Source organism: Diceros bicornis, chromosome 17 (assembly GCF_020826845.1).
Source record: "Diceros bicornis minor isolate mBicDic1 chromosome 17, mDicBic1.mat.cur, whole genome shotgun sequence".
NCBI lineage: Eukaryota > Metazoa > Chordata > Mammalia > Perissodactyla > Rhinocerotidae > Diceros > Diceros bicornis.
Window position 1 is genome coordinate 36,546,000 of NC_080756.1, and position 24,259 is coordinate 36,570,258.

The 24,259-nt window shown below is 41.0% G+C and overlaps 1 protein-coding gene across 1 annotated transcript in view; it reads left to right on the top strand.

Moving 5' to 3' along the window:
- The window catches only part of ITPR2 (inositol 1,4,5-trisphosphate receptor type 2), a 472,032-nt gene extending 453,812 nt beyond the window's left edge, over positions 1-18,220 (top strand). Inside the window, exons 56-57 of the mRNA XM_058558623.1 lie at positions 13,308-13,469; positions 14,187-18,220. Coding sequence (XP_058414606.1) covers positions 13,308-13,469; positions 14,187-14,273 — 249 coding nt within the window. The 3' untranslated portion in view covers positions 14,274-18,220. The remainder of the gene's footprint in view (positions 1-13,307; positions 13,470-14,186) is intronic.
- The last annotated feature ends 6,039 nt before the right edge of the window (positions 18,221-24,259 follow it).

Here is a 24,259-nt window from a genome sequence, read left to right on the forward strand (position 1 = left end):
AAAAGAAGAATTTGATAAAATGCCTTAACATCAGGGCCTAGTAAGAGGACATCAGCTGGTGAGCTGGCTGACTACAAAGTCAGTATAATCAGATTATGGCACTTAAAGCTTTGTGATGATAACCACGTGCTGGACTCTTATGTAATTTTGAGATTTGGTGACCATTCATTAAATATTTTGCTCTCAACAACAACAAAAAAAAGAGCATTCTTTTTTTTTATTCCAAAGGAGGAATTTAAATAGACTTTTAGAAGATTTACCCATTTCTTTGTGTGAGACAAACATATATATGTGATATATATACACATACACATACACATGCACATACACATACACATACGTATATGTGAAGGAAAAGAGACAGTGAAGTTCAAACAGTAACAGATGCAGTTACTAAAGCAGATTTTAATTCCATTTGTTACTGTGTTGCATTTGACTCTGGTGATAAAAGATTTCTGGGAATGTTTTTTCTCTAGAAATAGTATTTTCTGTATAGACTTTGTGTGTGTGTGTGTGTGTGTGTGTATAAAATTTTCCTTGAGCTCTACATATAAATATATTATTCTTTTTTTATAAATTTATTATTATTAATTCTCCTAGTAAGTTACATACAATGGAGATGAATATGATGATTATATTTGAGAGAAATTTCAGGAGAGTCTTGTCAAAATATCAGACAGGACTTGCAGAAAAGCTGTTTTGATTTACATTTTAGAAAGAAATTTATCAAGTTGTAGTTTAGCTGAAACATGCACTGAACTAAATTATTATTGCTTATGATTAAAGCATAAAATGGTTGTGTTATTTGAACCTCTGCTTGGTTTGAAAATCCAAACCCCTCTCTTAGGGTTACTTTTAGAAGATGAGCCTATGAAGATACCCAGACAGACTCTTATGTAAAATTGAGTATACTCTTCTGTAAGAGTCGAGCCAAAAAACTCTCAGATCTGCTCTTTCTTTGGGCTATTCTGAGTCTGGTGTCATCACTAGCTATTCAACATTTTCTCAATAGTATTTGAAACATAAATTGCACTTTTTTGTTTTCATTGTTGACTTTTTTGGATTTTAAAGAACAAGGTGATCTTAATGTAAACATGCTTTTCATTGTCATAATTGAGGAGAGTAAAATCCGAAGTACGTAGGTAAATACAGAATAACTGAAAGATTCAGGAAAAACATGATTAAACGGTGAACCCAGTAAAATAAAAATTGAGACGGTGACATGTTCTAAGGTCAAGAGACTTTTAAGATTGGGGATGTCTTTAGTGTTTCAGGAGACCTCCGTTGTCATCCTGGTTCTGCTCTAATCTTCTGATATGTGATTTTGGGTCAGTGGTTTAATTTAAACTACCTTTAAGGCTTCCTGCATCTCTACTAGCAAGGAATATTTGCCGAGTAGTGTGCTAGTTAATGTTTGACAACCAGTTCTAGTGGTAGCGGGAAAGCCATGATGGTAGCATTTGCCTATTTCTGTGGTGTAGATACTCCCACCATGGCTAATTTCAAGCTACCAACATAGTGTCACTGAATGCAGAGTCGGGACACAATGGCATGACCCAATTCTTTTCTCTGGGAGAACAGCTGTGGAGTTCTGGCCCAATAATCCATTTTATTTATTTATTTATTTATTTATTTATTTATTTTATTTATTTATTTTCCCCCAAAGCCCCAGTAGATAGTTGTATGTCATAGTTGCACATCCTTCTAGTTGCTGTATGTGGGACACAGCCTCAGCATGGCCAGAGAAGCCGTGTGTCGGTGCGTGCCTGGGATCCGAACCTGGGCTGCCAGCAGCGGAGCGCGCACACTTAACCGCTAAGCCACGGGGCCGGCCCCCCAATAATCCATTTTAGAGGCTGAATTATCCAGTCTGTCTATTCACATTAGTCATGCTAACTAAATATTTTGAGTTCTGTGAATGCAACCTTATCTTCCAGGAAAAGGTGTTGTCAGTCAAGTATGCATTTCCAAATACTCATTTGCTGACTTCAAAGCCCCCTTGGCTGACATACCTCCCTTTGCCCCACTCCTGCTACCCTTGCCAAAGCCACCATGAATGACCACCTGGAGACAGTGGTCTCCAAATGGGAGTCTATCATGTCCGTTCTCCATACAACAGCCAAAGTGTTCTATTTTATTGTATGTGTGTTTATGTGTGTGTGTGTGTCTGTGTACGTGTGTATATATTTTTGCCGTAAACCAGGAAATGCCGTTTCTCTGTAGAGAGCCAAAATCCTCCTTGGCTCCCACTGTATACAGGGCTTTCCATAACTGGTCCCTGTCTACTTCTGGGACCTTAGCTCCTCTCACTCCCTGTCTCTCACTTGGCACCACACTCCGGTTACGCCAACGTTCTTTCTGTTCTTCAGATATGCCAGTGTCATTTTCTGCCTTGGGGCCTTTTTGTTACTGTTCCCTCTGCCTGAAACTCTGTCCCATCATTTCTGTGCAGAGCTATCCCCTTGTCAGTCAAACATCACCTCCTCACAGCAACCTTCGTGGCCTACCCAATCTACAGTAGCTCCGTCTCCTCCCAAGATAATCTTTCGAATCACCTGTTCTTCATAGTACTTATCCTTATCTGAAGTTACTTCATTTCTTTTCATTTGTTGTCATCTCCACACTCTTCCTCCCCTTCATTCACCTTCCATTAGAATGTAAGCACCATGACAGCAAGGACCCTTCCTGAGCAGTTCACTGCTTTAGCCAGTGAGCAGTATCTACTACACAGTAAGTGCTCATTAAATATATTTGAAGAATGGGAGGAAGGAAGGCTTTTTGCTTTGAATTAGTAAAGGGCAAAAAGAAAGGGGAATTGTTCATACTAATAATAGGTCTTATTGAAAAATTCAGGTTACCATATTCAGGTTGCTATATTCATTTGTACCATATACAATAACTCCTAATCATCCATCCATTTTGCCAACAATATGTATCGAGTGCCCTTGATGTACAGATTCTATCAAATGGAAGATGCAAGAAGAAATCAGAAACAGATACTGCCCTCAAAAGGGCTTATATACACCAAACAGTTCACACATTTCTCCTCTGTGTAATTGATGACCCCATCATTGATTAATGATGTCATAATTATTACATAATTACATTTTATAAAATACAATTATTCTATAATAGTTAGCTATATGACTTGGATAAGGACCTTAGCCACTCTAGTTTAAAGTTTTATCATCTTTATTCTGGACAAAATTGGCTGGTGTTAAATTAACACTTGACCCTATTAATTCCTTGACATGTATACCAGTTGGAGTTCTTTAAACAATAGCAACTGACTCTGGTTATCTTAGAGAGAAAAGGCATTTGTGGAAGAGATGTACTGAATTAAGAGGAGAGACAACCAGGCTCACTACGGGCAGAATCCAAGCAAAGTGAGCTGGCCAGAAGGTCCCACCTGGGGATGACCTGGCTGGAGGGAAGGTGCCACGGCCGCTGCTGCTGTGCCCTAGAAGTTGGCCCTGGCACTGGTGGTATCACCACAGCCAGAAGTCACTGCTGCAACCATTGTGGACAAAAGGAATTCTGTATGTGCTTGCTTCTTGGCATCACGTGTTCCACGTCAAAATCTCAGGCAGGAGCAACCCATGGGTCACTCTTAGGTCCTGTGACTGGACTCTAGCTGCCACAGAGAGGACAGTTTGGGTCAGCCTTTTTAGCTTCTAGAGCAGGATGCTGGACCCAGCCTTCCACCAAGACCCCACAGTGGTGGTCGCCTCAGTCATAGGAAGGGCTGCAGATGCTGGGCGGCCAAAAGTTGGACAAATGCCCACACAAGTACTCAATACTCTGACGAAGAAATCTCCCCAATTAGAGGAAATTTCTTTCCCAGTGAGACTTGCAAATGCTCATACTTCAAATTATTTGCAGAAAAAAATAAATATTTATGTTCTCTGATAAAGGGGCTAAGAGATTAAATATGAAAATTAATAAATAATAAGATTAAGAAAATGTTAAAGTCCCAATGATAAACATATAGATTAAGTGGAGTTACAAATTTACAGGAAAAGAAACACACAAACAGGCAGGGAAATGACTGGCTCTGAGGAAGTCTGGGTAGGACCTTGGAGCTGTCTGGCATCCCTGACAGTCTCCTCTGATGCACAAGCTTTACTTATTTCTTTGTTTTTCATTTGTTGTCAGAATGTTTCTCCCTAAACAATTATGTAGGAAAAACAGCAGTAGGGATCTAGGGTAATGGCGGAGCAGGCCCTTGAGTTCCTTGATCACTCTACATAGCTGGTTGGCAGACGAGCTCCCCATACTGAATCACCAGACCTTTGACTGATTGGGTCCCGGTCCCTCCATCTGGTACTGCTGTGTATCTCAGAATCAGCTGGCTGATGACTCAAAGCAGCTCTGGGTGCTGGGCTCCGCTCCCATCTCTTTGAGTGTTCCTCACCCTGCTTGCTACTCATGTTTGGGTCCAATGCCCCATTCTCCATCACCTCCCAGCAATCCCACATCATAGGTGCCCCACAGCCAGAGCCCTTCTGCCCCTTGGTGTTCTCACTTCCCCACCTAGCAATCCTGCTGGTTATTGACAAGAGGCCTGTCGCTCTCCAGCTGCCCTAAGCTGCTGTTGGATCCAGGCCCTCTTAGACCCTCCCCAGCCATGGACCACTCTCTCTTCTCATTGTGGCTCCATCCCTGGGTGCCTGACAGCTGGGAACAAATCAGGACCCCACCTTTCACAGATGTAGCTGATGTGCTGTGTAGACACCCAAGGGCCATGGTTAGCTACATCAGGGTTGAGAAGACTGAGACCAAAAGAGAATCAGTCAGCAGTTTCGCTTCTGTATGCATCCACTGCCCTCCCTGTGTGGATGGACAGGAAGTTGCTGAGGGAGCATTGGGAAGGAAGGAGTAAGGAGGAATGGGCAAAAGAAGCAAGGTGGGTTCCCTGGGGCTGAGGTTTCTGCTCCCAGTCCAACCTATTGTCCACCAGCCACTCACCACCACGGGCACAAAGCTAAGCCGAAGGGTCCTCGTCACACTTTGTAGCAACACCTATTTTTCCAGGTCACTGCCGAGAGCCCCACTTTTCAAAATTGGTGCATTTTCAGGTTACTGAGATAGGTAGGCCTTGAAGAGCACAGTTTTGTCAACCCTCCAAATAGCCCAGGCCCACCATCTGGTGTGCAGATCACCCTCAGGGGCGACTTTTTGGCCGGCATAGTGCATGCAGTGCCTCTCGCCCATTGCAGAAGGCCGCAGTCCTCACTTCTGGCTAACTTGAGCAGTACCTAGTTCCCCAGCCAGTCTGGAAACATTCTAAGGATGGGAATCTTGACCCATGAGTCTTTGAAACTCCAGAGCCCAGCACTCTTCCTGACACTCTTTTGTAAAAGTTTGTTGAACTATTTTGATCCTCTTTTCAGGCAAGGGGTCCATATTCAGCTGCTTCACTCTGGCTCCCTAAGGTGAGGAAGCCACAGAGAGAGGGGCCTTCAGGCTTTCAGCTCTGCAGAGGCCGGAGCCTGCAGGGCCCTGATGCCCTCCTGCATGCCGCATGCTGCGAACAGGTCATGCCCCGCTCCCACCACAGCCATGCTCCATATAAAACAAGGGGGCTGTAGAATTGGACCAGCTTCCGGTGCCTCCCAGGTGTAACTTTTTGATTCCAAACCTGTGGCCCTGCTGAGATCAATAGTCCGGTTAAATCATTTTTCATCCCAGCACTCCCCTCCTTCATCTGCACTTTTGCTGGACCTATTTTTCTCTCTGCCTTGGGGAGCAGTGACTAAATTAAATAGGCTTTGTCCCTGGAAGGCTCTCGGGCCAGCAGCCCCCTTCCCATCAACAACCTGGAGGTGGTGCCGTGGAAAGGGGGCCAGGCAGGAGCACAGCAGTGGCACCAGTGGCTGTTGCTGGTTGAGCATTGTTAGGTGCTGTGCACGTCTATAAGGTAAGGGCTCCAACCACTGCGCATGTTGCCTCTGCAGTCCAAGGACACTTTATGTTTGTATAGTACTTTATAACATTCAAACCCCTTTCACATACTCAATGCAAATTTGATATCTGAGCATTTAGATTTTTAAAATATTTCAAGGTATGACAATGACACTGTAAAGGGATTTGTTGCTTTACAAAACCATTCAATACAGGTTTGCTTTGGATAACTAACACATTTATAATTTCTCAATCCACACAAATTTGGTACTCTCCCATGTTTTCAGGACCCCACCAGTTGCAGAATGTAAAATGCAGGGAGCTACAGAAGAAAGACATAGTTAATAAGGGCTGGCAAACAAATCTTCCAGTCTTATAACATGGTATTTTTCTAATGCAGCAAAATTTACTCTTCTTCTCTCCCTCTTTTTAGAATGAGTTGCTAAGGTTTTCATTTATTTGTCAATCCAGGAATATAGTGTTTTAATTTGAAAAGATACAGCTGGATCCTTTCTTTCACCTCCAGTTCCTAAAGTTTGTCAAAGAAGAGTATGTTTTCATTCTCCTTCCTCATGAACCCAGGGCCTACATCTGCACCCCTATGAGAACCCGTCTTTTTGTTGCCCACATTGAGCAACACTTGTCGTATACAGGTGGGATGTTCACTAGTCGTATACAGGTGGGATGTTCACTAGGAAACAGGCCAGAAACTCAGATGTTAATGTTGTGGGTGTCTTTTAATTTTTTGAGGTAATACCTAACCTGCCAGCAAGGCCCCCATGTTGGTATGAGGGTGAGAAGCCCACCATGCCCCTACTTCATTGAGCAGAGACTGGGATGGAGTACATGAAGCACTCTCTTATCCAAACTTCAGGAAGAATCCTTGTTCCAGATTATTTTCCTAGGTCTGAAGTTCCAGGAAAGCAGGAATGGTTCTCAGGGACCTTCCAGTAAGTAGGTAGTAGTTGGCATTGCTAGTGTTCTTTTTGAGAGCCATTTCTACTGACCTCTTCAGACCAAAAGTGCAAAAAGAGGAATGCAGTGGGTCATGCTGAAGCTTTGGGGAAATGGTTATACGCTAGCCTTGGACGCTTTGCAAATGCTTTTAGAATGGAAAATGCAGTAGAAACCTGAGGCTTCGAAGAGGATGATAATCAAGGAAAACCTTAGCAAATGGTCTTGTGACAGCACATTCTAAGCATAGCCCTAGAGTCTGGAAGCAGAGGTGAAGGTACTTATTAAACGGTTTATTGATATTCCATTACCATGTAATACAATACATGATATGTTCAACATGTTACCCCTCATTAGTGATATTTCAGAGCACTCTGCAAAATTACAGTGCATGTCAAGTGCTTATGCTTTTCCATCAGTCCCTGCACATGCATCTCTGATACAATGCCTAGAAGGTTTGTTGTTCTGATTTTCAATAAATACACCTTTAGTATATCCTAGAAGAAGTAATCAAGGGGGTTCAAGTTATAAAATATACATATGTATAAAATTCTCACTGTAATCTCAGTTTTCTTTGGCAAGTTCAGAAGCTAAGCATTGACATCACCATTAGACATGGAGAAGTATTTCAGTGCAGTGAAAGGAGCACAGGATTTCCAATTGCACAGGGTGGAGGCCAAAGCCTGGCCCAGCCACTTACAACACTTGTGTGACCTTGGGCAAGCAACTAATCCTCTTCCTGCCTCAGTGTTGTCATCTGTAAAGTGGGGATGGTAAAAGTCTCTACCTATGGAATTGCTGTGAGTACTGGCCATAGTATGACTAAGTGTCTGACACTTGCTAGGCAGCCAGCAAATGAGATCTATTACTGTGATGTAGAATACAGTGCTTCCTTTCTCTTTAGCTTACGTGCAGGCAACTTTGAATGTGTACCTAGTAGAGCTAAAAAGACATAAGACAATATCCCCAATGTTTGGCTCACTGAAATCAATCTCATTTCTTCTTAATATCCTTCTGATGTGGAAAGAAATTATTGTAATCTTTACTTCTTCTTATGGTCCATTAAGCATCAACAGGCATAGATTATGTACGAGCTATTCCACTACGTAAGATGGCAGAGCTTGTCCAGAAGTGGAAATCGAGTGCAGGGATGTCTGCCACCATCGTGTTGTAAGGCCTCAAGGAAACCTAAACTTTCTAGGTTTCAGGCTGGGCATTTGTAATATGCTGAGCTTGGTTTATGTGGTTTTGAGATTGCTTCTAGTCTAAATGCTATGTTTCTGTTTGCTCACTTGGCGAGCTCAAGGCTTGTCTCAGCAATTTGATTTTTAAATCTTTCCTTGAATTCATAGCTCACAGAATGATGAGCTGGAAGAGAGACAGAGACCACCTAGGGTAACATTCTGGTTTTATAGATGAGGAAATAGGGACTCAGAGAGTAAGGTTCCCCCCCCCCCCCTTTATATCACATAGCTAGTTTTTGGCTGAGCTAAAACCGGAACCCAGGTATCCTGACTTCTAGGTCGGTGCTCTTTCCCTTATACCACATTGCCTCTTTCCCACAAATGGGGTATCACATTCAAGAACCAAATATGAAAACATAGCATAGCTAAGCTTTGACTGACACTCACAATCTAATCATTTTATTGAATAACTACAAAATTAAGTAAGACAAATTGATCTGTTGAAAGGACTATTTGAAAGATTTTTACAGTTCTATCTATTGATCTTCTAGTCATCTAGAAAGATACATTATTATCAGAATTTAGGAATAGCAAAAGGGTTATGGTTGGCCTGCTCTGTGTCCTAAAGGGACTTCTCAGAGACATTACTAGTTCATTGCTGGGCTTTGCATTTTAGAAACCTCGAGAAGCTCTGTATTTCCACTCACCAAGTTCCTAGGATCATACTTTGTAACCGCAGAATCTAACAGTTAATCTGCAGCTTCCCTGACTTTATACTACCTTGTGGTCAAATATTTTCATTCCTGGTGAAATAAGGAAGTGATTTCATATTGACTAACGAAAGTCAACATGGGAATCTACTAGTCATGTGCATAATCACAAGATGTACATAGTATATATGAGTAACTGAGAAATAACAGATCAAATCCAACTGCTTTGTTAGATGGTGGGCACATTACAAATCGACATGGTGAGGGAGCGGTGTCTTGTTAGCCAGTCACTCTCCTCAGGCTGAGCCTTCCATGGAAGCCACTCATTGTACCATTAGAGCAGAGAGAGGAACTTTTGAGTGTTTAGTTGGGAGCCACTTTCTATGAAAAAGTATATGTGGCATTTATTCAGAGGACGCTGTTGTATTTGAGTTAATTTTGGTGAAAAGAATGTACTTTCTGCATTAATTTTGAAGAAACATAAGTTGTGAAAATTATTTTTAAAAGACAAGCTTTATTCATAAAAAGAGGACAAAAAAACAATCAATTTAGGTTGGGTTTTTTTTTTTTTTTTTTTTTCCATTTTTGTGAGAGATGTAAAACATTCAGTGCAGGTCCCTGAAAAATTAGGAAAAAGAACCAAATGATATACAAGAGAAGGGAGGAATGAAACAAAAAGCAGAAAAATATGAGAGAAAAGACTGAGGAAAAACAGACAAAAATAGTAAGATACAAGAAGTGAAAGAAAGAAAGATGAGAAAAACCAAATGAGAGTTAGAAGAGAGAATGATTTTTAGGGACTAAGAGAAAGGACATCAGAGCAGTGTGGCTTCCTACTGAGCACGTAAGCACAGCTTGTCATTATTTTTATCCTTTGATTGAAGTCTTACTCTCCACCTAGACTGTCAATTCCATGAGCGCAGAATTGTGCTGGGCTTTACTCACTATTGTTTTCCCAGTGCCTAGCACAGACGTAGTAAACACAGTAAGAATGAGTAAATGAGTGGATGAACAAAGGAACAAGTGAAGAAAATGTGTAGGGAAAGAGAGTCCCGTGGCTCAAAGGGCTGGGCGATGGTCCTCTGAGAGCTGCCTGTTGTTTCCTCAAAAGCAAGAGACTGGACAGATCCCGGCCCCGTTTCTTTGGAGGCAGTTTCACAAAGTCTCACTCATGTTCTTTCTCTTTGGCAGAGTCACAGTCTGCTAATCATTAGGACAAGGGTTTTGCCTCTGCTTCTTTTGGAAACTTTCTGAAAGTTGATGTTCTCACTATCCTCACCTTGGGTTTCACCATGACACCTGGTACCTTCTCACCCCTGGTCCAGCTCTCTGAGGCTTTCAAACCCTTCTGTTCCAATAGCCCTCTCCTGGAATCCCTATCCTGTTACAGACCAGCTCTCCTCTCCCAGAATGCTGCCTTCTTGGCTCTCCTCTTCTCTTTTAGCCCACCGGTGACAGCTGCCTATTTTCCCAACCCCTCTGTGCTGAGGGCCCCAGAACAGGGTCAGCAGACTGGGCTCCCCATAGCCAAGAAATCATCACGTCTTCACCCTCGCATGGAAATGCAATTTTCAAGCCCTTCCTATCACTGTCCTCTAATACCACCTGGTCATTCCCATACATTCATCACAGATTTTGGCCCTTGGCCGCCCACAGCATCCTCATTTACCCCAACTACTGATCTCCTTCAGGATGACTTTAGGGGCTTTGTGCACGATTCATCCAAAAGATGAGCCTTTGAAAATTCAGTGATTTTTATTGAGGTAAAATATACATAACATAAAACTTTCCATTTTGGCCATTGTAAGTGTACAGTTTTGTGGCATTAAGTACATTCACATTGTTGTGCAACCATCACCACCATCTGTCTCCAGAAAATTTTCATCTTCCCCAACTAAAACTCTACACCCATTAAACACTAACTCCCTAAATTCACTGATATTTTATCAGATTTAAGGCACTCTCACCTAGAATTTTCATTTCCTGAGGTTGTTCTATCTTCAGAATTTTAAATTTTATTATTCCACTTTTTGTCCACAGTGTCCTATCCTGTCAAGAGACCTCAATGCAGACAGGTCTGTATTGGGATCCCAGCTAAACCATTTGCTATCCTCAGTTTCTTCATTTGTAAAATTCAGATAATAGATAGTATTGTAGATAATATAGATACTAGATAGAATATAGAACTTAAGTTCATTGGATTGTTGCAAGGATTAAGTGCTTATAGAGCATTTATAGAATAGGTCTGTTCTTCTCCATTCTTTCTACTAGTCCACACGTTAATAGTTCTCACTCCAACCACTGCTTTGCTGGTATTCCTAGCTTCCCCACACTTTTGTCTTTCTGATACCCATTCCAGAGACATACCATCTTGTATCAGTCCAGCTCTCTGCCTCAACGGCACATCCACCTGGGCTGTTGGTAAATAATCGTCTTTGCTGGAGTCTTTCAAGGCACAGTCTCCCACTCAGCTGGGCCATCCATCCTGCCCTGAAAGCATTTAATGGGCCTCTATTTGGTTTCCTCTTCCCATTCCCCACAAAAGTTCATTTCAGAGCTTTCCCTGCCACTCCATCTCCCTACCCTGCCACTAGCCCAGTGGTGATCATTTATCTTCTCTGTCTGCATGGACCAGAGTTCTTAAACTTTAGTGTGCGTAGGGATGATGCGTGTCCCCTAAGAGCTTCTGATTTGGTAAGAGGTGGTGGGGTTGGAATCTGCAATTTTAATAAGCAACCCCAGGGGATTTTGATATACACAGTGCACAGTCCACTCTTCGTGGAGGGCTGTCCTAAGCCACAAGCATCTTGAAAGCAGGCATCTTGTCTTATCTGATTTTCATCTCTAAATACTTGATGACAGATGTTGAAGGATTGATTGAATGAATGAATCTTATTGTCACTCTGCACTTCAGAATAAGTTACCATTCTCCTTTGAAATGCTACTTAGCTACAGCTGTTTAAATGCAGTTTAAAACTCTTTAATGTGTTTTTTTAATTGAAGAATAATTGACATACAATATCCAGTTAGTTTCAGGTGTACATCATAGTTAGTGATTCGATATTTATATCCATTATGAAATAGTGGATACTAGATGCGGGAGGGGTTGGGAGGGCGGGCAAAATAGGTAAAGGGGATTAAAATATAATCCCCAGTTATAAAATAAATAATCCATAGGGATGTAATGTATAGTATAGGGAATATAGTCTTTAATATGTTTTATCCTTATTCCTTTATCGGTCGGCCCTTTTCACTGCCATTGGGGGTAGGGAACTCTAAAGAATTTGTTATTTTCTGTCTAACAACAACAACTACCACAAAAAGCCAGCCCAAGGGCCAGGTGAGATTGAGACAGAACTGTAGAGATTCATAGGCTAGGCATTTTCATGTATCTTAGGGAAAGAAAGCACTCTGGTAATTCTTGTTCTAGGGATCCCCCAGGCAGAAGTCGTCGTAGCCACTGCCATGGGCTTTTCCGGAATGGAAAGAATCTTAAGCAGGAGGGTCACTGTTAGGGATGCTGGTAGAAGGTAACTTAGAGAAATAGAGAGGTAAATAGAGATACAGTCTAACATACCAAATCAGTGGTGGAAAGGCTCACCTGGCTTCAAATCCTAGCGCTGCCATTTACTAGCTCGTAACATGGATAATTAAACTATTAGGGCCTCTTATTTCCTCATCTGTAAAATGAGGACAATATGATTTACCTTGCAAAGTTTTTTGAGGATTGAAAAATGTAGTGTAGGTAATTCTGTGATGTTAGGCAGTCAGGTAGAGTTTTCAAGAGAGCTGGGTATCTGGTTAAACTGTCTGTCTCTACCACAATGAAGGGGAAACATAGACACAAATACACATACACACACACACCCCCCTAAACCCAGTCTGCCTAGAAAAACAGAAGTGGCACCAGCATTGCCCTCTGGGGAAGTTTAAGTCTGAAACCTCACCCTTACTCGTAATAAAATGTTTCCAAAGGGAGCAGACAGAGTAACGTAGGGCCATGCCCTCCCACTTCTCTCTTCCCTGAGTAGAGCTCAGAGCCTGTCTTGGGGAAGTGGGAGGTGAACTAGTGTGGGTGGCTGGAACTGAAACATCTCTTTCACTATCCTCCTGCTTCACCACCGCTTTCTCTTCTGTGCCAGGGGGGAGGGAGAAACAGCTCATGCCTATACTGTACCCACACACACTTGGATCTGCTCTCTCCAGCCTCCAGATCTGCTCTTTCCTACCTCATCATTCATCAAGATTCACTGAATGGCCATGGGGTTGAGGACGCTGTTCTAAATGCTTTATCCAGGACCTCCCTGGGAGCCCATAAGAAGTTTGTTCCAAAATTTAAGATCTTCCCCCAGCTCCTGAAGACCAATGTTCCCCAACTTCCTTCCCACCCTCAGCCCCGCCCCACCCCTGGGAAGAAAGAATACCTTTTGCTTTGAGTGCTAAGAAGCTTTGATTTAAATGTTAATAATAATGAGCACCTATAAACATTCTTTACAGAACTTCAGTCTCCCCTCCATATTTATTCGCTTGTTCCTGAACATTTATTTGCTCGTAGGAGAAGAATTTGGACTGGTTTCCTCGGATGCGAGCCATGTCCCTCGTTAGCAATGAAGGTGACAGTGAGCAAAATGAGATTCGGAACCTGCAGGAGAAGTTGGAATCGACCATGAGTCTGGTCAAACAGCTGTCGGGTCAGCTGGCAGAGCTCAAGGAGCAGGTCAGAGCCCTCAGGGAGATGGAGCTGGGGCGGCGGGGGGTGGAATCATTCACCGCCTTGAGTGAGGGGAGACCCAGAGACTCCCGGGAGCAAGATTGTTATCCCCAGAGGAACGCAAATGCCAATAAAGAAACCCCATGTTGTGCTGTAAGAACCGTGTCTCAGCAAGCAGCGGCTTCTCCTCATCCCACCTCCCCATCTTAGGTGCCACTCCTCCCTCTGTGGAAGGGGGAAGAAAGGAGCAAATGCCAAACACAAGGCCCTCCTTGGACTTTTTGATAGAAAATCCTATTTTCTGCCCTCACAGCAATTACTAAACTCATCGGAAAGGCAGATCATCATTAGTATCTGTCATTTCGATGCTATAATCAACTGCTTCATCATGTAAAATTGTTCGCATTAGTAAAAACAATATCAAAAGTAACTGTGGTAACTGTTAAAATGACTGTGGTGATGGCAATGATTATGTGACAAGCAAAGGCTGCTTTAAAAGAACCGTGGTTCCTGTTTCTTAACCACAGAAGGGGGTTTGCTTTTTTCCTCTGTTTATAGAAATTCACTTTAAAAAAATATTTTCCCTTTTTTTGATAAATATATGGTATATGATGCGGGACAGACTGTGGGTGTTTGGGAAATATTAACCCCAAACTCTGTGGCCCCCCCACCACTGGGAAAGAATGAGAAAATCAGCTGAACACACTCTCTCTTTTCCCCCAGATGACAGAACAAAGGAAGAATAAGCAGAGACTGGGCTTTCTCGGATCAAACACACCCCATGTGAATCATCACATGCCACCACACTGATACCATGGGGGGAAGCCGTGACTAGCCTTTCATCAGTGTCCTGCCTGATCACTGGATAAAGAACTGAGATGGAGGGGAGTGAACAGTGCCTATTGTTGAAAAGTTAAAAACAACCAAGTGCCAAGATGTTGAGTGGTTTAGCTCCGAGAACAATTTATAACTGTGTTTTCATGGTTGAGAAGACCAAACTTAAAATGCAACCGCTAGAAACACACGTCACGCATTCTTAATGCGACGTGAAGTAGCTTGCTCAAATGGACCAAGGGGCAAGGAGAGGCACGGTGGAAGGAGATGCAGCGCAGAGAGAACTACTTTTTGCTAAATCGATAAGAGTCAGTTGTCTTTAATACTGACTGCAACCTTGGTCATGGTTGATTGGAATTTATTTCTTTTAATTATGGCATATAGGTCAGTGATGCAGGAAGTCATACTTTGTGGCTAAGTTTTACTAAGGAAAATAACTGAAAAGATTAAAAGTGAGAGTTGCGAAGAAAAATGTTAATGCTTCCAAACTGTAGCTGTCACAAGGCAATTTCCTTATTTGTAACATGCAACACAATGGATTTACAGCTCTAGGAACTTAGTGCTTTGGAGCCTATGGCCCTCACGCTGACAACACAACTGGAATGTGATTGCTTTCTCCCAGATTAGGAGAGTCTGTGTCAATATGGAGCACAAATGGAGATTTTCATGTAACTTGTTAAAAACGTGTTTTAAGTCATGTATAGGCTAAGATTTTAAAAGAGCTGGGGAAGAAAAAACTGACAGTAAGCCCCAGGGAAGAATTTTTTGAGAACATATGTATGCTATTAAAATATATTGAGATTAATAAATGAAAATGCTTACAGGTGACAGGAAATATTAAGAAACTTATGATGGTGGCATTGCCTTTTATACATGTGGAGTAAAAGCTATTTGATTCATGTTTGCTGTGCTTAAGGAACTGAGTGGTTTTATTTATCCTATTCCTGCAGTTAGGAAAAAAAAATCCAAGAAAGGTATTGAATACTCGAGAAAATGCAGCATTTCAACTGCATATTTTAAACTGTATCAGTAAGAGCTTTTGGAAATGTAGAAAGATAATAGTCTCTTCCCCAAATTTTATGTTAAATTATGCAACCAGAATTTGTGGAGGGAGAAAATAACCTGCCCTGCTCATATTAGTCTTAGAGACTATGCTTTTAGAATGTTAAAGCAAAATTCGGATAGTGAAATTGTTAGAACCCCTGTGTGGCAAGGGAGCAAGGCACAAGGCACCAGACTCTGGGACATGCTTTGCAAGTTGACCTTCTGGCCTCTGCTCCCTCAAGAACAAAACATTGCCTCTAGAGTCTTTAAACTCTCAAATTATTACCACCAAGATTTAAGGTCCAGACAGGGTTTGCTATGACCATTTTTAAAGCTTTTGGATTGTTTTAGTATAGTTTAAGCTATTGGCTCCTAAAATTCTCAAATCATGGTCTAGGTAGATTGTAAAGAATCCTTCTTCCACACACTGTTAAAATGTAGACTTGGAGTGAAGCTGTTGAAACCCAGAGTGATGAATTTTTGCATTGAATCTACTGGTACCACCCTAGTACCTCCCCAAGTTAAGAATTCCTCACTTTGACCTGATAGTATTTTTCCTGACCAGTCGCCGAAGGACCATGATCCAAAGATACTAAGAAATTGAGATATTTATCTGCATGCAGCACAGAACTTTGGACCTAGTAAGGCATTCAATAAATATATGAGAAATTCCACTGTCATTCAATTACCCTTAATTCTTTATTAAAACTTTAAACTATCTCACATATTTGATTTTTTTAAATGGCTTCCCCAAAATTGAAGTAGACCAAGGCAGCCATTTTTTTTAATCCAATACCATCATTGTTATTAACAGTATTAAATGAAAAGTACACTTTAAAATATTTTAATTAGGCGGAGTTTTGCATGTAGGGAAAAGAAGAGAAAGGTGGTAAATATTGGCTATATTCCAATATAGGAACCTATCTCTGATTCAGGACAGAATAAAATATTTCTGAGGTCTGAACATTAAGAGAATAAATTAATTAGTTTGTATGGTTGAGAGCAACCTATCTTTCAGATGAACTATCTCATCTTTTTTTACACTGTGATAGTTCTTTTTTTGTAGAGAGTAAGTCATTAGGTGTATAACTGCTATCCAGAAATGGCCTAACCTCTCCAACCATTGTGTCATGGCCTCTCTCTGTTTCACAGCATATTTTCTCCTATGGAAGTATCCAAAAGAGATAGCAACTAACAAGACTCGTATTTAATCAAAACTGAAATATTTCTCAGTCATGTTTCTCTTTCTTTCCTGCCTAGATACTTAGAGATTATAAAACAAAATAAACAAAAACAAGCAAACAAAAAAGGCATTTTCCAGGCTATTAAATTCATGATGGAGAAGATAGTCATGGGGAAATTTGAGATTGGCTATAAATTTATATTTGTTTTGTATGTGTTTGTTAATGCAACTGGAATATTTGACCTAGGCAAGTCTCAATTAACATTCTCATATTTATATAGTGATATTAAAATAAATACAATCATCTTTGATTTTGACGTTAAGGGAAATGTTTTACTGTTTAGTTATTAAAATTCATATTGGTTTAAAAGTATCAGTTTCTGCTGAACATAATTTTTAATTTCAAAAGGATTTTATTCCTCTGCAGTTCCATTCTGAGGCCCAACAGTTTAATGCAAGTGTGTTTCCTTAATTAAAAGATCAATTTTAAATGAGAACAAATGTTGGTATCATATAAGACTATAAGAGTAATAAATAAATTGTATACATGTAAAATTCATCATAGTTTTACCCCTTAAAAAAGTTAGTTTGGAAAAGGGCTTATTTTCTTTCACATTGAAACTTTTTGTTGGTGACGAGGATGCGGTTTCTAGGAGATAGTTGATAATATCAGGAAGATATTTCATTCAAGTCAGAACTAATTGTGTGCTTATTTCCATATTCTCAGCTCACAACTCATTGCTTTGGCTGCTCTCCTTGTTTTATAATTGTTTTATTACAAACAGTAATGCAGTAGGTCCAACCCCCTCTCCCCACGCCCGATGGCTGAGAATGAGTGGAAAGGCTGGGGATCTGGAGATTTGGGGAGGGATGGTGAAGATTGGGACTTTAGTAGGACTAGAGAAAAGAAGAAATAAATGGTAGATAAAACGAAAAACGGCTTACCCGCCGGGGCCCAGTTGAGTTGGATGTAAGTGAGTAAATATTTCAAAGCATGTTGATATAACAGGTTACAGGCTCCAGAGATAACCTTTAAACAGGCAGAGAACCGTGCTTTGTGGAGAGCAGCTATAAGAGGCGTGCTTCCCTCCAGCTAGTCTTAAATCTTTAGGGAATAACAAATTGGCATATTCTGATGCACAGACCGGTTCCACAAGATACAATGCAAAATGAAGTGGAGCAGGCATCTTAAACCAACACAGATGCCTACAGGAGCCGGGCAGGTGACTAAAATGCGTGAAATTGTGAGGTGCACATCATATGTAAGGGGTGGGGAGACTGTGGTGAGCTTTCTCTTTGCAAAATTTGACAACTAATTCCAGTTTTTAGAAAAAGCCTGAGGCCAATTGAGGCCCACTAGTCACTCATTTGCTATCTCTGAAATAACTGTCAATAAAGCCACCCCATTTGGTAGAAGAAAACACACAATACCAAAACCAAGCAGAGGCGCTAAAATGCATCTGAAACTTGAGAAATCTGAAAACAAATTCAGGTATCATCTCTGAACTGGAGTATTTCCACAGACTTGAATAATTTATAAAATTATCATACCAGTACTTCTCATATCACCTGTAGACTTTTTTTTCCTGCAGTAGAGGATTACTATACTTGCCTCAAAAAACATGATTCTAATATAATATGTCAAGACCAGATAAGTATAATTTATAAATTGTTATTAATAAAATTGGATTTGTGTAACCTTCTGACGTGTGATACTTTAAGGGCTTTATTCATTTCTTACCATGTTTCTAAATAATATATTCATTGGTATGAAAGTCATTATTATTGCTATTTTATGTAGCAAGACATGGGGGACAAAAAATTTGGTGACTTGAACCACACTGATGAGCCAATCCAGATGGACCACTGTGCCCACCACTTATTGGGAATTGGCCAAATCCCCAATTGGCCAACACCTACTGGTATATCTATATTGTGTCTAATACCCAGCATGGGCTTAGTGGGCACAGGCCATTTGGTCATCTAGGATTCCCTAGTTCTTAACACCCAGTGCTTCAAATGATAGTTCCCCTCAGGAGAGAATGAAGCACGCAACAGCTGTAATCAAAATGAGTTGCACGAATCACATGCCAACCGTGAATAGAATTCTTTGCTCATGTGGGCGTTTCCCAATGTGTCTCAGTTCCTTGAAGCAGTGTGGCAAGAATTGTTTTGTTTTTTTTTGGAATCAGAGCAAAGGTTGGGGGAGGGAAGTTGAGAAATGGGTTCCTCTTCCAGTGAGAGTAATTGGCACAAAGGGCAGGGGCATACATGTGAAGGGGAGTGGATGGACATCCACAAGTCACCCTGCCTTTGGCTGGTCAACCGTGGTGCTTTGAGGAAGGAAGTCTTAGGAAGGCCTTAGTCTTCAGAGCACAACCGCAGGCCGGAAATCTGTGTACTTTAGCCTCTCCTCCGTCCCTCCAGACAGCAGAGGCACTGGCACATCACGTGGAGCCCACCACAGGGCAAACAAAGAAACAGAGAGACCAAACTTTATGCAGGTAGACTATTTGTAGGAACAGAGAGTTTTTGTTGAACTCAGTTTGACTCAATTTAACAGAAATTCTGGTTTTTACACTTCCATGTGGATTTTCCCCTAGATTAGCCAGTTCCCTTTTATGTCTGGTCCTTGGGGTAAAATCAGCTCCAGGTAGAGTCGCCCTCCTCACAGCTGTGGAAACGTGGATACACGTGTGGATTCCTCTGCAATCCACTGCAGTTCATCCTTCCAACGTTCCCTTCTCCTCAAATCCATTGCGTAGGAAAAAGCTTCTTCGGAAGCTGCTCCCTGTACTAATAACTGTGCTTTTAGTTTTGTCTTTATAATTGTCTTCACTTTGGACAATTATATTTGTCTTTCTGTGTGCCATATCCTGTTCCTTCTTCTCTTTCAACATGGATCAAATGTTTCTTTGTGATCCTGATCTTCTCAGCAGTATATTCAACTAAAAATTCTGTGAACACAATACCTTAAAATTAAACCCTGCTTTATAAAATAATTAATGTATTTTATATCAATTAGGGTTTTATTGGAGAAGCAAAATCATGATGGGTAACATGGACTGAGAGATTTATTTTAAGGATTTGACATCATGCAGCTGTAGTGAAGAGCTGGTGAAGGACCCTGTGGAAGGCTGGTGCTTCTGCCTCTGGTGGTAGGTCTGAAATCACTATAAGTCAGTGGGGCTGGTAGTCAGGAAGAAAAGCTGGGTATGAAGCAGGGAAGAACAAGAACAAACCGGAACCATGAGGACAAACTAAAATTTGCATCTAGCTCTCACCACCTCCAGACTCCATAGCCCGTGTGACCTGAAAAAGAAGCTGTGCCCTTGGCCATGGAGTTGCATGTGCATCTGACCCAGGCCTCAGAGAAGCTGAAGGAGGAGATCTGCTAGAGCTGGAGGACTGTGGACCCCCACACTAATAAGGAGAGCCAGGAGATGAGGCTGTGAGCTGCAGCGTTGCCTACTTCTTCTGAACTTCATGGCTGTTGCTTCACTTCCACCTTCTAAATCTCATGAAAATATCTCCTGTGGTCCAAATTAACCTGTAATCCTATGAGAAAGGGGGTTCTGGGAAATGTAGTTCCAGCTAAGCTAAACTGACATAGTACAAAGCCATTCCACTGGAGTAGACCTTAATGCTCACCAATAGTGATGCTCCTTTTCGTCCTGGACACACAGAAAACACACTTCCCAGCACCCATTGCAAGTGGGTGGAAACACATGACTGGTTCTGAGCAATGATTGTGAATTCGATTGACAAGCTGAGGCAGCAAAAAGGCCCTGTGCAACCTCCAGTTCTTTCTCTGCCACATCAGTCGTGGAAGCCAAGATGCAACCAGCCTGAATTCCTGAGTCACCTCTTTGAAGGGAGCTACTCCAGAGAGCCTTGAGATGCACAGCAGAACTGGTATGAGTGAAAAATAAACTCTCATGTGTCAAGCCATTGAAATTTAAGGGGTATTTTGATTGTGGTTAAATAAATGAGATTGGGGTGTCTGTGATTGTTACTGCTGCATAACCCAGCCTACCTGACTAATTTTTTTGTTTGTTAGTGCCATCAAGTCATTTCCGACTCCTACCGACCCTGTGTACAGCAGAGTGGAACCCTGCCCTATCTTTTTGCACCATCCTCTCACCTTCCAACGCTATATCAGACAATGCTCTGCTACTATTCATAGGGTTTTCATAACCAATTTTCTCTGAAGAAGGCCAAGTCCTTCATCTGTGTCTGTCTTAGTCTGGACGCTCTGCTGAAACCTGTCCAACATGGGTGACCCTGCTGGTATTTGAAATACCGGTGGCATAACTTTCAGCAACACACAGCTGGCACAGTATGACAACCAACAGATGGAGTGATGAGGTTCTCTGACTGGGAAACAACCCCAGGTGGCAGTGGTGAGAGCACCAAATCTTAACCACTAGACCACTAGGGCTGGCTACCTGACTAATACAGACATATGCATTAGGCACCAGGAAATTAATCCAAATAGACAACTTCTGGGATGTAGCCAGGGAAAATATGAAATAAATAAAAATCTACATATGCAAAAATATTCATCATATCCTTATTTATAATTCAAAAATCGAATGCAGTCCAAACGTCCAGTAATTTGAGTGTGTTTAAAAACTTATCATTCTGTCACAAAATTGAATGTTATGAAATCTATGAGAAGTATGTAAACTGAGGCAACATTGGAAAACAGGTAGGATAAACTTTAAAGTGGCTACAAATTACATATACACTATTAACTATATAAAAACATGTTTCTCTAAAAGACTTGAACAAAATACACTAAAATTATATTTGTTTTAAAAATAGCTATAGGATTATACATTATTTTCCTTTTTCTTTATTTTTATACTTTTTGTAGTTTTTAAAATTGCTTTTGTCATTTAATAATATGTTTTTAAAAAGGAAAAGGAAGTTACATTAAGTCCAGCAAGTGATTCTTAAGAACAAGTTTTCCCAAATGCATTTACATTTTTATAGGATCACTGGACTTGTAGATTAAGTGAATACCATAGCCACAGTTTATATTGATTTCACGAGGCATTTAAGAAATGTTGCATGATATTCCTATGGACAAGATAGAAAAATTTTCCCGGATGAAAATAGAGTTCTACAAACACGTTTGCAAGTGGACAGTTTTACTTAATGTGAGATTAGAGTCAAGAATCCTTAGCCCATTGTTAGATCTCTGTCCTTGGCCTTTTCCTGACCAACATTTATTTCAATCTGGAATAAAGAAATAGACAGCAAAATTATAAAATGTGGAGACGACATAAAGTTGGGAAGTAGACTGTACATGATGGATGACAGAGTAAGGACAATGTCAGAAAACTGGAACAATGAACAAAGCTATTCTGATGAACTTGAACTGGGAGAAATGTAAAGTTTAGTTCCAAAAAGTTCAGTTGCATAAATATAGGATAGAGCAGACCATTCATATAAAAATCAAACAAACCTTGAGATTTTGAATAACATCTAGCTCCATATTTATATATTCATTTATTTCAACATATGTTTATTTTGGAATATTGCAGAAGTCCAGGAAAGATATGATGAGGGTTTTTTCTCAAAGAGTAAGCACTGGAGATAGAAAGAGGGGTCGTTTACAAGAAATATTCAAAAGGAATAATCTACAGAACTTCGTGTTCAGTTGGGTGAGGAATAAGAATGAGGGAAGAATCCAGAACGGTTCTTGGGCTTCTGGCTTGATGAATGGGAAAACAATGATGCTGTCTCCTGACACACGGAATCTTGGAGCAGTAGGCTGTGGGGGGAGTATCAGATGAATTTATTCTTAGACAAACTGAGTTTTCATTCTTTAAGAGACATCTGGGAAGAAATATCTGTTAGATAGTTGGATATATGGGTCTAGAGTCCATGAAAGAAGTCAGGGCTAGAGATAGAAGATGTAAGAGTCATCAAGACATACATGGCAGTGAGACCAAAGGAATAAATGAATGCTAAAAGACAGAGAGTAGACATTAAGGAGAGAAGATCAAGGATAGAGCCCCAAAGAAAATCTAGCAAGAGAAGCCAAAAAAATAGGGGAGAAATAAAAATCAGAAAGCTAGTGTGAGAACAAAAAGGAATGATGTTTCAGAAGTCAAGGGAGGAGAGAGTTTCAAAAAGGTATGGAACTTCCTATCAAATATGCTAGTAGACTGTCAGAACCTCATGTATCCCCTCCTGACTTTCTACTCATAAACATATAAAAACTAGAGAGTAATACCATACCTAATAATATAATATAAAAGCAAATTATCATAATCAAACTAGATAACACCATTACTACAGCTAAGAAAAGTCTATTAAGGAATTTTTCTAACTGCATCTGGACCACACACTAGACATTCCATTCTCAGAATCAGTTGGTAGATGGCCTAAGGTAAGGAACTAGGAGAAAACTTGGACTCACTCTCACAATTTGTCTCTAATTCCAGGACATGGGCCACGCTCATCTGAAAAACAGGAGGCTGTCCCTTTTTAAATGAGAACTGTGTTCTGAGTCAGTTAGTTGCCATGTCAACCTTCCCTTTCTCCCTTTTGTTCCCATCAAGTGTTCTCATTCTACCTCTAGAGATGAACTTTCTGTATATGACACTACAGGAAGTAGAATGGGGTGGGCAAGAAGCAAGGTTCATCTTGGCATATCTACTCAATGGAGGAAAAGGGTTGTGAGCCTAGTCAGGAAAGTTGCTGGGAGTAATGCTTCCTGGGCATGGTGGTTCTCCATATACATTGAGTAAAAAATAACGCACTACATCTGACTCTAAGAGAATCTAGAATCAGTGTAGAAGGAAAGCACTTCTATAAGGATTGCTTGCTGGGTATGGCAGTTTGGGCTGCCAGCATGCATATCAACCTGCTCAAGCAAGAGGAGTAAAGCGGAATGAAGAAAATGGTGTTCTATCAAAGGAGCTCTGTGTTCTCCTTCCTCCAGCATTGCTGACTGAGAGCAGATGGAAGGGTAGCACAGCGCAGGCTCAGTGTAGCATGAGACGCCCTAAGGAACCAAGTCCTGGCCACACTTTCAAGTCAACCTTTGCGTGGTAGACATACAACTGAATGCTAAACTAAAAAGGAAGTGGCAGAAGAGCCTTCTCCGCATTTGAATTTTTTAATTTGGTTGCATGAAGAACTACAGATAAGTATAAGCTCAGGAAATTTTAAGTGAGAAGCATATTACTATCACTAAATCAAACTCACGTCTGAGTTTGAATTAGAAGGCATAACTGTAGGCTTCAATTTTCTGGCTTCAAGGACCCATGACAATTTACTTGTGTGTTTCAATAGTTTTAACTTGTTCTACTGGTTTGACGTACATTGTGGTATGTCCCTTCTATTGGTTTAAAATAACACAGCGGCACTGTGTGTGGAAATGCATATAGATAAACACAAAATAATAGATATACTATACTGCAAAGTCTTGAGACTGATTTTGTTTGTGCCCTGCACACTCTTATTACTCTAATGTCACCTTTAAAGACCCTGGGCTGGCTCAGGGAATGAGCTATGCAGGCAGGCAATCCCACACAGTGTGAAGGCGTATTCTGTGAAGGTCATGCCCATTTCTGATTAGCCAGACTCCACTGTATCCTCTCTGAAATGAACTGTCCATTACTTATTAGTCACTTCTTTATATTAAAAATAATTGTGTGTGTATGGAGGATGAGGGGCTAAAGTAGACAACTGACTTCAGAACACACTCTGTAAAAAA